The sequence below is a fragment of the Microtus ochrogaster genome, chromosome X (genome assembly GCF_000317375.1).
Source record: "Microtus ochrogaster isolate Prairie Vole_2 chromosome X, MicOch1.0, whole genome shotgun sequence".
In the NCBI taxonomy this organism is placed as follows: domain Eukaryota; kingdom Metazoa; phylum Chordata; class Mammalia; order Rodentia; family Cricetidae; genus Microtus; species Microtus ochrogaster.
Genome location: NC_022026.1, coordinates 11017047 through 11031710, shown reverse-complemented (window position 1 = coordinate 11031710; position 14664 = coordinate 11017047). Strand labels below are relative to the sequence as shown.

Sequence of the window (14664 nt, the reverse complement as noted above, 5' to 3'; positions counted from 1 at the left end):
TCTCTCTCTCTCTCTCTCTCTCTCTCTCTCTCTCTCTCTCTCTCTCTCTGTGTGTGTGTGTGTGTGTGTGTGCGTGAGAGAGAGAGAGAGAGAGAGAGAGAGGGGGGGGGTACATTATAATGTTTGTGACAATCTCAGTGATTTAAGAGCACAGAGCTGTAGAAGCCAGCACCAATGACAAGTCGCCCACTGACAACCCTTTGGCTGTTGATGCTTCTCCCTTCCCTTCCCTCCCAGCACTGTCTGCAGTGATACAGGCACCTAGGCTTGGTAAGTGAAGTCGGGAATTCTTTATAAAGACATGATGAAATCAGAAAGAGACACGGTCCCTGCCCCGGGGTGGAATAGGGACTATGTGACCTACTTCCATGAGAAATCCAAGGCATTGAGGATGTGTGGCCAAGCCTTTCCACATCCGGAAGAGTGGTTAGGTGAGTGGAAAGGCAGATTCAGGGTTGCCATATCTAGTGGCTTTCTGTAGAAGCCACATGTGTTTCCTTTACCAAAGCAGGCTTGGAGGGGGGGGGCTTGGGAGATTCTTCAGTTGGTGAGGTCATTGGTGTCCAAGCTTGAGGACCCGAATTCAGGTCCGCAGGATCCATGTAGAAAGCTGGCTTAGTAGCGTGCCTGTGACCCCAGTGTTCAGGTGATATAGGCAGACAGGGCCCTGGAGTTTGCTAGGCAGCCCCTCGAGCCAAACTGAGGAAGTTCTGGTTCAGTTAGAGGCCCTATCTCAAAATGTAAGGTGATTGTCAACCGAGGAAGATAGCCAGTGTTGGTCTTTGGCTGCCACATGCCTGTTCATGTATATATATATATATATGGGGGAGGGGGGTTGGGAAGGCCTGAATATCCCACAAGTCCCCAAGTTCATTATGTTCTAAGTATACATGCAGATCATGGAACAAATATGTCCTGTTGAAATAGGGAGTGGCTTTTTTCTCTCAATTTCTCAAATAAGAGGAATGATAAAATATAAAGTGACCTATAGTTGTCTGCCCTAAGTACCTTTGAATGTCTGCCTCTCCTTTATTGTCTTTGCTTTTCTTTTCCCCTGCTTAAAAAGTCATTAGCTTCCCCATCACCTTGGGCCCTGATACCCACAAACAACCTGTAACTCTCTTTCTCTCCTCTTTATTCATTTGTTTTGAGATGTGGTCTCACTGTGTAACCTTGACTGGCCTAGAGCTCACTCTGTAGACCCGGCTGGCCTTGAAATTGTGAAGATCCACCTGCCGGGATTAAAGGTGTGACCCTCCTCTTTCCTAGTTTATTTTGTAGGGGAGGGAGTTGGTTTTTTGTTTGCTTGTTTGTTTTTGAACATTCTGCCTACGTTGGCATACACTAGAAAGACAACTATGGAGGATCTGGGGGCTTGCACATTCTTCTCATCTTGTCCTTGCCACTTCTTGGCTTTGTATCCTTAGCGAGGGTCCTCAGGGTCTTCTCTAACATGAGCCTATAGTAGTAATACTAGTACCTATCACACAGGGTTGCCATGGAACACCTATAGGACTGCACACTAGGAACCCTCGCTCCCTGCCTCGATAAGTGTTCCATTTCCTCCCTTCTGCAGTGGAAGCTTTCTGTCCCTGAGGAGTGGTCTTGTATAATGTTGAAGCCAGTTTCTGTCTCTGTACATCCCTTAGCAATAAAAACAGAAAACTTTGAAAACTTTCTAAACTATGCGTAAGCAAGTGGAAAAGTCCTCTATATACACGACAAAATAGTCAAGTTTCAGAATACCCCACGGGCTTGTTTACCACAAAGTCCCATCAGCTCTTGCTCTGCTGTGGATGCTGTAACATGGTGGAAGGTAAGCGTGTTGAAAATGAAACAGCACCCTCCCCCATCTCCTTAAATCCAAGGCACATGTGGCAGCATAGATTAAAGAGCTGGTGCCTTGGCCTGGGGAACTGCTGAGTGTGGTGGGAAGAAAGAGGCCTCAGAAATAACTGCGCAGTGCTCTTGGAGTTTGAACATCATTTGTTCTTCTGGGAGGGAACATCCTCTCATGGATGATGCCCTCCTTGGCTGTGCAGAGTTTCTGTAACCATACCATCCCTTCTCAAGTACCTGTTTTCGAGGAAATGAGGTTCAGCTTTCCGAGACAGTACGGCCTAGACTCACCTGGGCCTGCCCTGGCTGGCCCGTGGTGGAGAGCGCATGAGAATGCTTGACAATACGCTTCCTTGTGGTTTCTTCGAAACTCAGTCTAGCTGGAAAGGCTGGCTTTTGTGTCTCAATGCCTGTGCCATCTCTCGGCCTTTCACTGTGCTAGGAAGTTGCTTGCCGAGGCCCTCTGGAACTTGCTTTGTTCGGCTTGAATGCCAACTCTGCTCACTCTCCCAAACAGCTCAGCCAGCACACACAATCAGGCGGATTTCCCCGTGGATCTTAGAGCAGTAGGCCACAGGCCAGACCTCTTCATGACTCCCTCTGTATCGCAGTGATCAATTCATCGTGATGTCCCATGACAGCAGATTCACTGTGAAGGGGGAGAGACATCAACAGGCTGGTGGAAAGGCCTGAGGACCAAATTCATTTTTGCAACCATGATGTTGGCCAGGACTCTCTGCCCTCCTGGGCCCCTGTTTTCATGGCATTAACATGTGATGCCTGTCTTTGGGGACCTTACAAGACAGCTGCAGGCATTAAAAGGGATAAGAAGACACAATATGCTGTGTTAGCAGAGGGAGAGTTCTAGTCAAATAAAAAGTATCCAAATTAAGCAAAAATGTGATGTTCTTCAGAGTTGTTGCCATATGTAACCTATATATGATCAAACAAGCTTTTTATGAACTCTCTGGGTTCTGCAATTGCTTAAAGCCTTGTAAATAAGCATAAAGGTATTTTTAAAGGTCATTACCATTACTCCATTCTAAGCTAAACAGAAATTTGTCTTTGAACACTTGTCGTATTGCTATAGCAGGGCCTGAGTGGTCTTCTATTTCTAGGGAGCAGAGGAGTGAGCCCTAACATTTCAATCCAGCATAAGAACTTTGTAAAGACTAAGTCTTAGCACGAGGCTCTCAAAGACTGTACAGTTTAGAAAGCCCATCTCAAGTCCCTGTTCTCCCAGGCTTGGTGGCTCCAACCCAACTAATGGAGAGAGAGAAAGGTTGGAAGTTAAATATAGATAAGACTTCTCCTTCTCAATAGAAACCTAAGTACAAGGTGGGTTTCTCCACGTGTGCCTGCACAAGTCTGTAAATTCAGCTACTTGGGAGACGGAGGCTGCACATACGTGCAAACACACACACACACACAGAGGGGGGAGTAGATTCTGCGAGAAGTTGTCAATTAGTGTTTACTTGGATACCTACAGAGAAAGCAAAAGGCACGCAGTCCCTCACCAGCTTTCCCCACCTGTTTTTAGAGCAGCTTTCTATATCTCCTCCTGATACCCAAAGCCTGCACCAGCAGCCCTTATGACAGATTTCTCTCTGCGTGGCTTCGTTTCCTGTTGTCTTGTGAGCTTTCTCATCCAAAACGGAACTTACAGTTTGTGGAAGTTACAAAATCTGATGTGTATAGTTAAAGGCTATTTTCTCAGGAAAGGGACATGTATGTTCAATTTCTGAAAAAAACTACATTGACTAGTTTGCTGGGACTGATGTGCATAATACTGCAAACTGGATGGCTTGAGACGCAGAACTTTATTGTCTCCCATTTGTGGAGGTTAGAAGGCTAAGATCGAGGTGCAAGGAGGGTCACACTGTCTTCAGCTCTAGGTGGTGCAGGGCGGGGAGCTTAACTGTGTAGTTCTGGTATTTGCCAGTAATCCCTGGATTGGAGATGCATCGTTCATTCAGGCATGTGGTCATCTTCTCCCGGTGTGTCTTCATGTTATCTTTTCTCTGCCCATGTCTGTCTCTGTGCTCAGATTTCTCCTTTTAATAAGAACATCATCAGACATATTGGATTAGAGCCTACCATAATGATCTCATTTTAACTTTTTTGCCTCTGTAGAAACCATATTTCCAAATAAGGTCTCATTCTGAGACACTCAGTTAAGATTTCGACATATCTTTTGGAGAGGGATATGATTGAGCCCACATACATTTGTAGATGAGTGATGTGGATGGAAAGACTCACCTTAAAAAAAACTGCAAATAAAAGCTGTTTTTGTTTTTGGTGAGGAGAAGATTATCAAGGAGCAGAGAATTACCCCTTTTGATAGTCATAAAATAATATTGTGTATCATATGTGTAAATGTATTATCAGATACAATAGTACAATAGAGGATCATTTTACATATTTATTTTATTTCATTTTATTTTATTGAGACAGTGTCTTACTCTATAGTTCTGGCTGACCTGAAACTTATTATTTAGCTCACTCAGGCTATCCTCAAATATACAGGATCAGCCTGACTCTCCCTCCAAAGTGCTGTGATTCAAGGTATTAGCCATCTTGTATTTATTTTTAGTAAATATACTATGTATTTCTTTTCAGTGTATATTCTATAGCATATATAATGAACACCGATTCAACCTATTGCATATGCATATGTACTTGCATGAGTGTATGTTTTAACTAAGTAGTGATTTCAGGAAGGAGGTACCAGATCAGGTCTCTGTTACGTTGCTGGGATCAGAATGGCTAAATTTAAATCACTGCTACATAAAAAGTACTGGTGAGAGTGATGGATAGTGCTATTTGCCAATGAAATACTGTATGTATGTGGAGACAGAATCAACTGTGAGCACTTTTGACAGTGTTTAGAAAGGGGGATACTTAAACAAAACTGAGATGGACCACAGGTGACCTTAGCCTGGAGGAGACGGCCCAGGACTTGTGGAGTATTCTGGTTCCTCCCTCTATGCTTGGATCTGGGGTGAACCTGTCCATTTGCCTTCAGAAGGAGCACTGTGAAGCCTGTGGCTGTGCTGCCGTTCCTTCTTTAGCTTAGAGAATTTATTCTTTTTGCTTTTTTGTTTTGCTTTTTTTTTCTTTCTTTTTATTTTTTGGTTTTCAGAGCCCTACCCATCTGCCTGAGTAATCCCAGTGGGTGCAGCACAACCCTTCCAGGCACCCATCATCTTCAGCACTCCATGGACCTAAAGCTTCTGCTTCTCATTAGACTCTGTCTCTCAACTGCCAAGACAGTCTGGGTTGGGCTTGAGAATTTCTTCTTTCCTTCCGTGTAAAAGCCAAACCAAGGAAGATTTTTTTTTTGTCCTCTTTAGAGGTCGATTCATCACAGAGTCGGGGAAAGGAGTTGTTGCCTCCATTCGCGATCGTGAACACTGGGACCATCAGGCTAGGAAGACAGAAAGTCCTTGTCATCGGCCAGACAATGAGCAGGCCAGGAACCTGGCCAGGGCCCTGTGCTCTCAGTCTACAGAGGCTCTTCTCACTATTGCAGGCCTTGAAATGAAATCTGGGAAGAGGTGTGAGGAAGGAAGGGGCTGGCCAATAACTAGATTCACATCCTTAAGGTTTAGACAAGGAGGCAGAGGAGCGTGAGATGATTTCTAGTATCCTTTTATTTGGGGGGTGCGTGTGCACATGTGTGTGTGCACACACATATGTTAATGTATATGTGTGGATATGTACATATGTGTGCACATGCATTTAAGTGTGCGCAGGGCAGAGGCCAGTGTTGGTATTTTCCTTGATTGCTCTCGGACTTTTTAAGACAGTCTCTCACTGAACCTGGAGCTCACAGAGCCATTTAAGCTGCCTGGTCAGTGAGCCCCAGAGAGATGTCCATCTCCACCTCACCCCTGTCCTTCCAGAGCTGGGATTCCCAGCACTCACCACTCTGCCTGGCTTTTTACATGGGTTCAGGGGATCAGACTGTGGTTCCGTTCCCAGCACTCCCATGGTGGCTTAAAGCTGTGACTCTGGTTCCACAGGATCCAACATGTTTTATGGCCTCTGTGGGCATCGGGCATGCATGTGATACACAGACATACGTACAGATAAAACACCCAAACACGTAAAATAAAATTTAAATTAAAAATGTTTACGGACCAGGGATTAAGGAATGAAAAGAGGTGGTAGGGATCAGACTCACACAGGAAAGAGATTTGAGACTTTCTTTCTATTTTAGGGGTCTATGTATGTGTGCACATATATACAGAAATGATTTTCTTTTCTCACAAAGTCCCAGCCATGGCCCAAAGCTTCTTTACTCTCTGTAATAAGCACACACACCTCCCAAATTGTAGGCTCCCTAAAATTGACTGACAGCCTCACTATCAAAAGAACCTTTCTTCTGAACCCTTTCTACCTCTCAGGAGCCAAGAGATGGCAAGTGGCCCCAGTCAGGATACATACCCTTGTACCACGTGGCTTCACTCTGGGTAGAGCAGAGACCATGGTAGCTTTGAGTTAGGGAAAGATGCTTGCCAGTTAGGCCCGTTAAAAATCAACCAGACAGCCCATAAAATCAGCCGTGGTTTGACTTGGACATAGGCCACTCTTAAGAGGCCGTATACATGCACCCCGCTTTAAAGACTCCTTGCCCAGAGCTCCCAGTTTTGAAAGGGAGCGAGGAATGTGCCTGACTGGGGGTTGGAAGCCGGCGAGAGCCCTCGCTTATTGACACAAGTGTATCAAGGGGGTGGTAAAGCCCTGGGTGGAGCATCTCATCCAACTCTCTGCCCTCCCCAGGGTAACGCCCTGAAATCATCTCGAGCAAATGGGTCTTTATTTTGAGTAGCCTTGTAAAGCCTACTAAAGGGTTAACTGTGTGGTCGGGGCTGCTGTGGGGTTGCTGAGCCTTGCATGGACACAAACCTACCTTGTCTTTTTAAAATGAGAAGGGACTCTTGGGCTTTGTGGCAAATGGTGTTGGGTTTTATAGGGGGGAGATTAATCTCAAATAAATGATTAAATTAAAGCATAAACTGAATTAGAGGCATGCATTTGGGATTTTCCTTACATTTTTATGGAAATTATGAAATACATCCCTTTGTTCAACTTTAAAATTAAACCAACTCAGCTTCTCCACTCAGAAGGAAAGGGGTTCCCAGGACCTGAGATTTTCAGTTTTTCCTTATGTATGGCATTCTGTATTTATTGTTAAATTTGTGTGTGTGTGTGTGTGTGTGTGTGTGTGTGTGTGTGTGTGGCTAAGGCATGCTTCCCGTTGTTTTGTAGCCTTACTGTGACTTGATTTCATGTTGGACTACTTACCTTTAAGTAACTAAATTCCCAGGCCAATGAAAAATTCTCTCTTACGAGGAGCCCGAGCTCTTATTTCTTTCACAACCTTTATTTGTGTATGAGATGAACCATGACATTTAAACTATGCTTGATAGCTTAACAGATTATAAGAACAAAACCAGATGGCCAAACAAAAATCATGCTTTGATTGCTTTCAAATTCAACGCCAAAAATTAAAAACAGCTTTCAAAAAGCCTTGACATTTTTTTTCCACAAATGACTTTGAATCATGTATGTATACATGGACCTCCTGACCCCAAATTAGAAGAAGTATATAAAACAAAAATTTAACAATGGCTAGTTAGGAGTATTTTCCTCTTTTATCTTTTCCATAGCTCTATTTTCCCCAGCAGTCCCTTTTAGAATAAAACTATATATGTGTATATATTTAATGGCTGCTTTTTAGTTTAATTTGAATGGCGCCTTTTTAAAGAATCCAGTCAAGGTGTTTTCCTCCATGAAGAAAATGAACTTGGTTAAGCATTAGCAGTTCATAATTCTTCCACAGAAAGCGCTGACGAACACGCAGTTACCTTAACACTGTGTCACGAGGCTCCAAAATAGAACCCGTCCCAGGGTCTTTAGCGCAAATGCAAGTTCCATACAAGCGGTTATTTCATTTTCTAGCTCATTTCGGTATAGCTTTAGCATCATTAGTCTTACTCACAAGCCTCACTCTTTTTGAGAATGGTTAGCCCAACTAATTCTTTAAAATGGGACCGTGAGAAAACACTGATTTTTCTCCACCCTTGAGACGGTGTGCAGGGCAAAGATACACTGCCACTACCTGAACTGCTAAACTACTTTCAGAGCTCGCAGATGCTTTTCTCTGTCTGTCTGTCTGTCTGTCTGTCTTTTTCACTCTGACCCCCATCCCTCTTCCTTGCCTTCCCCCTCTTCTTGTTCTGTAGAAAACTCTTTATTCTGACTCTGATTCCTTTCTCTTCAAATAAGCTACAGAATGAACAAATTTCATTGCAAATCAGAGCTCTGACAGTTCTATCTCCCTGAGCTAATTGCATGTTCTTTTGGAGTTTCCTTTTCCTCTGTTTCCCTTTGTTTTGACAACAAGAGCCTGCGAAAACAATATACAAATGATCGCTGTGCTGTCACGAGTATACTGAATTTTAAAAATAAATTAACTGTCGAACCAGAAAGCTTCCAGGAGCTTATGGAGCAAGTCCTTTCTCCAAACTGTTCCAAAAACAGATGTGGAAATGTTTAGCTAATTCCCCTCCCCGTTCTCCATGCAGAATTCCTATGTGTCTCTAAAGACATCAGAGGAGATGGGCAGACATAATTCCCACCTGCCTTCCAGGAGGTTTCGGTAGACTCTTCACTTTGCCCAGTAACACCACAAATACTGATTTGCACTTGAGCTTTTGTGTCTTTTCAAAAGATTTCTAAACAAACATGGTAACGCACACCTTTACTCCCAGCACTTGGGAGGCAAAGGCAGGCGGATCTCTTGTGAGTTCAAAGCCAGCCTGATCTACAGAGTAAGTTTCAGGACAGACAGGCCTACATAGTGGAGCCCTATCAAAAAAAAAAAAGCAGCCTGAAATTTCAAAGGCCCTATGTTTTGACCAATATCCAAAGACATAGATTGATGGTAAGAAAAAATTAAGATTTTCTCTTAGCATTTTTTAAATAAGGCAGAACACAGTAGAGCTAAATACAGCTGAAGTCTACCTATGGGCTCCACATGCACACAGAAAGTCACACACATACCCTATGCTTGTAAAACCAACCAACAAACAGATTATTCCCGTCTCAATGAAGCTCTGTTGCCTTTAACCACTGCCTCACCTTTCCTGCTCACCCCAGGTTCTATTTTTAACTTTCAGAACAGTGGTTCTCAACCTTCCCAATGCTGCGACCCTTTAATACAGTTCCTCATGTTGTGCTGACCCCCAACCATACAGTTATTTTTATTGCTACTTCAGAACTGTAATTTGCTACTGTTATGAATTCTACTGTAAATATCTGTTATGTAGATGGTCTTAGGTGACCCCCCATGAAAGGGCCATTAGATCCCCAAAGGGGTCTCGACACACAGGTTGAGAACCACTGTTTCTGAAGACTAGAAAGTGATGGATATAATAAATAATTTGAGCCAACTATATTATAATATCACATTGTTCCCCATAAATTATTTCAACAATATAAAGATGCCCTTTTCATTCCATGGACACATTTGCAGCTTGATAATATTAGAGAAAAATAATTGGCGCTGTACTGCATATATGTAGACTTTTTGCCATTATTCGCTGAAGAGTATAACCTAACAACTATTTCCATAGCACTTACATTGTACCAGGTATTCTAAGTAAGCTAGACATGAGCTAAAGTGTTCTGGAGGATGGGGCTAGGTTGTATGTTGCTTATATAAGAAAGCTGAGCATCTGCAGATTTGGGTATTACCCCGAGCTTCTGGAGCCAGCCCTCCATAGATAGCGAGGGACGGCTGGATCCATTCTGTTATTCGAATTGCCTTTCGCCACTTTAAACATGGCAGTGCCAAGCTCCATAAGTAGCCTTTTTAGCCATTCCCTGTAGGAAGCTTGACACGGTGACACACATTTGTAGTCTCTCGCCGCACCTAAAGGTTGCCGTTTATAGTCTAGCCTGGCTATTCAGCCTGCCCCGTGGATTGACTGGCTCTGCTTTCTGCCCCAGCACCTTCCCTAGGATTACAGGCAGCCATACAGCTATTTTATCTCCCTCCTGGAGAGCTAGTCCTCATGCTTGCCATGCAGGCAATTCACCCACTGAGCCATCTCCCTAGCACTGATCGCATGAATTTTCGATGTAAAGGACTCATCCATGATTCGTGCAAATCTGGGAGACCTTCGGGAGAGGAAGGGAAGCGAAGGGAAATGTTTGCTGAAGGGACTGCTGGGAAATGTATATGCATAAGCCACATTTAAGAAAACAGAAAGCTCCTTGTACTCGGTAACTGCAAGGAAAACAAACATTTTGCATCCAGGTGTTAGAAGAGTTTGCCTGGCTGCTCTATAGCTGGGTTCAGGGGGGTATGTTCCATAGTTGAGCCCTGTTTGGTTAAACCAATGAATCTTAGCTCACTGCAGAGAAAATGTGCAGTCAAGGCCAAATGGGGCTCCTGTAATCCATACTCTAAAACCTGTTTTCTAAGCCCACCTGCCAGAAGCGGACAGTAGTCACAAGGTGAGCCGTGCTGTCTCTGTGTTCCCCTCCTCCTCGGTCTCTAACTGCCCCTCAGCGCTGAAGATTTCTGGAGAGTTTAGCTGCAATTCTGTTCGCATTTCACAGCTCCTGAGCTGCTGTGTACAGTTCCAACTAGAGCTGGAAATACCTTCAGCCTGGCACCCACTCTATAGTCTCCCACTTCCCTTCTTAGCCGTTCAGCTGCCTTCGGCCCCTGCAACCCAAGTCTTCCCCATCCCTTCTTTAGATCCTATGCTGCTGGCCCATCTCAGCTAGGTGTTAGGAAGGTCACACAGGGCAGCGAGTGACTTACAGCCATTCCCGTCACAAATGACTGCCGTGTGGGTGTACATATGCACATCCTTCTCACTGTCCCTGCAAAGAGCAGGCAGCTGGGGAGAGGAGGCTGTTCTGTTTTTTATGATGTGCCTTCAGCAAAAGGGAGCCAAGCCTTGAAGTACCGGGCTCTGACTTAGCAAGCTCCTTACATTCTGCTTTCCTCTTAATCTCTAGCCTTTCACTTCTCCCCCAGGGCTATGGGACCTCGAGCCCAGTTTGCCCTGACTTTTATTAAAGTCTTTTCTGAGTCCGGAGGTGTGTTGTCATACACATAGGCATCTTCATTTATTGCCCCTGTTACGTGGCAATCTGTTGCTGCTGGCTCAAAGGAAACTGGAGGAAGCAGCTTCTATCTTGCCCCAGTTTGGAGATTTGTAGTAAATGATTACAGAAACAGTGCAGTCACCCAAGCCCCTCTTTCAGACTCAATGAGAGCAGTGGAACTTGAAAAGTGGGCATGGAGCAAGAAGATAGTCTGAAATGATTGCCTGGGGACCAATTGTCTTGCTTCTTGGAGAATATATGCATTTGGTAACTTTATTTGGATTATTCATGAGAGAAAGGGAGAGGGGGGCTACGTGAAGGATGCTTGGGAGAGGAAATGGAAAGCTTAACTCCTGGACCAGCACGGCCTTCAGCTGGAGCCTCACTGTGGAGCCTGAGAACAAAAATGGGATGAAAGAATTGTTTCCTTGGCCTATTCCAGAGGCTGCTTATTGGAGAAGGGTTTTGTTCAAGGCAGATGGTCCCAAGTTGTGAGATCATGGTAAGGAAACGGGAGGGATGCAAGGGAGAGGGAAAAGGAGAACAAAAGGGAGGGAGGTGAGAGAGAGAAAGCCCTTTCTAAAGCATCCTTAGGACAGGGTGGTTTCTTTAGGCACAGATAATAAGGTGACAGTAGTGGGGTAATTCTCTCTCTCTCTCTCTCTCTCTCTCTCTCTCTCTCTCTCTCTCTCTCTGTGTGGGTGTGTGTGTGTGTGTGTGTGTGTGTGTGTGTGTGTGTGTGTGGTCTTGTTCTTGTTCTTGCTGCTGCTGCTATCTCTATTGTTGCTTTATGGGGAAAAATCAGCCAGCCTCAGCAACGACACTTCAGAATAAAGAAAAAGCACAGAGAAGTCACCTTTGGTTTCTTTTTACCCCCTCCCAACACTACACCCGACACTACAGAGAGAATGAAGAGTCATTAGGAAGAGAGGCAACACAGTGCAAGCAAGCAAGCGGTCCCCATCAGAAACAAAGCACTTCATCCAGGAGAGTACACTCTTCTAGTGGGCCTCCACACCACGTTTTCCACTCAAGAATTCTCCACATCTGTCAAGAGCAAAGGCAGAGAAAGAGCTGCCTACTTACAGATGGGAAAAGGGAATGTCCTGGGGGGGGCGGCTTTTTAGCCTGATGCTATGAGTATAGTAGACGCTCAATAAATATTAGTCAAAGGATGAAATCATCTATATGGGGAATACTTAGCAGGGAACAAAAATTAATCCCTACACTTATGCACATGCATTTCCTTCCAATTTTTAGGCACTTTCTGTTTGATTTATGTGGTTTTCCACATTTAAAGTGAAAGCTGGATGGATGATATTTGATGGTGTACTTCTTTCTCCCCTTGTTGCCTCCCTCTGCTGCCTAGCTTTGTTCTTTTCTCCCGGCCACTGTGTCTACTACTCTTTTCAGGGCAAAAGACAAAAAGAACACAAAAGCTAGCAAGCACAAATGAATCCAAAACAAAGATTTTAGGAGCTGGTTGATCAATCTACACATACAACATAAACAAAATGATTCCTTTTAAATATAGCACTTCTTTTAAGTAGTTTTATGCAATATGCATTTAAAATGTAAAATTAAGAGCAGCATGATTGGATGTATTTTTTTTGAGAAGGGGTCTTACTTTGTAGTATAAGCTGGCCTTGAACTTGTGACAATCTTCCTGCTTCTACTTCAGAATTGTTAGGATTTCAGTGTAAGCTACCACAAAAGGCTCAGAATTTTGTTTTTATTTGCTTTTGGTTTTATTTTTCAATTTTGAGAAAGTTTCACTTTGTAGCTCCAACTGTTTTTTTCTTTCTTTTCCTTCCATTCTTCCTCCCTCTTCCTCTCTCGTTGTTCCCAAAATTTCTTTGATTAACAAAATGTCCCACTATATCAGAGAATTTTTTGCTTATCTTGAGTTACAATGCTACTGATGGAATACCAGATGAATTCTTTTGGTTGTATTTAATTGAGCCATTCATCCAATTTCAATGTGTGGTTGTCAGGAATAAAATGCAATTTCTTCTTGATTTTTGAAGAATTTGTTATATTCGACTTTGGGGAGGTATGTGCTTGCCATAGCAAGTGTCTGGAGGGCAGAGAGGGCAGAGAACACCTATCAGGAGTCTGTCCTTCCACCATTTGAGTTCTAGAGATTGAACTCAGGTCATCAGGCTTGCCTGCAAGCCTCTACTTCTATTTTAAAATTCAATTTGTTTGCTAAGAAAAAAGGTCATAAAGAAGGGCTTGTTGGGATAATATATATGAAGACATCACAGCCATTAAGGCAGACTAGGTTGCTCGTTTGAATTAAACTCGGTTTCCTATGCCTTGATTTTGTGTTTAACATGAAAACTGTTTGGGTTTTATGCCAATGTACACAAAATGGGACCATTATCCTGATCAGTGCGGGCTCTCATGCTACATGAGAGGGAGGGATGTGTGCTTCAGACCAGAACAGCATGAGAAAGCCACTTAGAGAATCCATTGCCATCCCAGGCCCGTGTATCTCAAAGCTGGCCTTGCATGCAAGAGGGCCTGGATTTCATCCAAAGTGCCACCGAATAAATAAATAAATTCCCAAGGCACCATGTTAGTTATCTTTACCATGTGAGCTACCACAAATTCATTTCTGCCTTACATGGAAGTTCCCCTCATCTCTGGGTTCTTCAAAAACGCATCCTGGAACTTTGCCTAAGACATAAGGTAACCTGCCTCTTGTATTTTCATGTGTTCTAGAATTCCTTCGCGGACGCGCTCTTGCCTCCTGTGAGTTGCTACCCAGCTAACGGCAACAATGAAGCTCTTCAAGTTCCTCGCAACGATGGTCTTCTTCTCCGTGTTCTACCGCTTCTCGGAGCAGAATCAGGTGGATGTGCTGTGCTCGACCGATTGGTTCATGGTCACAGTCCACCCCTTCTTGCTGAATAATGATGTGTACGTCCACTTTTATGAGGTGCATTTGGGCCTGGGATGTCCTCCCAACCAAGTTCACCCACACTTCTACGAGTTCACCTACCGCGTGACGGAATGTGGCATCCGCGTCAAGGCCGTCTCTCCAGATGTGGTTATCTACAGCTCGGAGATCCACTATGCTTCGAAGACCTCATCGTCTAGATATGTGATCCCCGTGTCGTGTGCTGCCCCTCGACGGTCCCCTTGGCTCACCAAGCCCTACTCCACGAAAGCTGGAAACAATAACAACGCCGCGACCCCGAAGAATGAGACGTCCTACCACGTGTTCAGCTTGCCAGAGCCGAGCCCGCAAGTTAACTGCAGCTGTCCACCTTCTGTCTTCCAGCAGAAGAGCATCTAAGGCCCACGTCAGGGACAGAGTCTTCGGAGGCCCATCTTGTGTAGTCGTCTGACACCACTGACTACTTCTGGGACTCGCGTGTTCACTCAGATGGCATGAGGAAACCCGTGTAGTGCCCAGATTTGGAGGTTTCTGAAAGACCTGTTCCTAGCATTAGTATATAGCATTTTCTACTGCCAGTCAGATAGATGCCATTATGGCTTTTTAAGAAGAATTTTGTGAAGGGCCAATTCATATATAGCTGATTATGCCTTCCTTTTTTTTTTACTATTTTTGTATCTTTTAAAAAAATAATAAAATTCTGATGGCACAAAAGTATCAGTTGAATGGTTTTGCTTCATAAACACATATCTCGCTTTATCTGTGGGCCAGGAGTTAATCTACATGGT

The 14664-nt window shown here is 44.1% G+C and overlaps 1 protein-coding gene across 1 annotated transcript in view; it reads left to right on the top strand.

The window, feature by feature from the left end:
- The window catches only part of Plac1 (placenta specific 1), a 165944-nt gene extending 151488 nt beyond the window's left edge, over positions 1–14456 (top strand). Inside the window, exon 2 of the mRNA XM_005358463.2 lies at positions 13699–14456. Coding sequence (XP_005358520.1) covers positions 13757–14275 — 519 coding nt within the window. The 5' untranslated portion in view covers positions 13699–13756 and the 3' untranslated portion in view covers positions 14276–14456. The remainder of the gene's footprint in view (positions 1–13698) is intronic.
- The last annotated feature ends 208 nt before the right edge of the window (positions 14457–14664 follow it).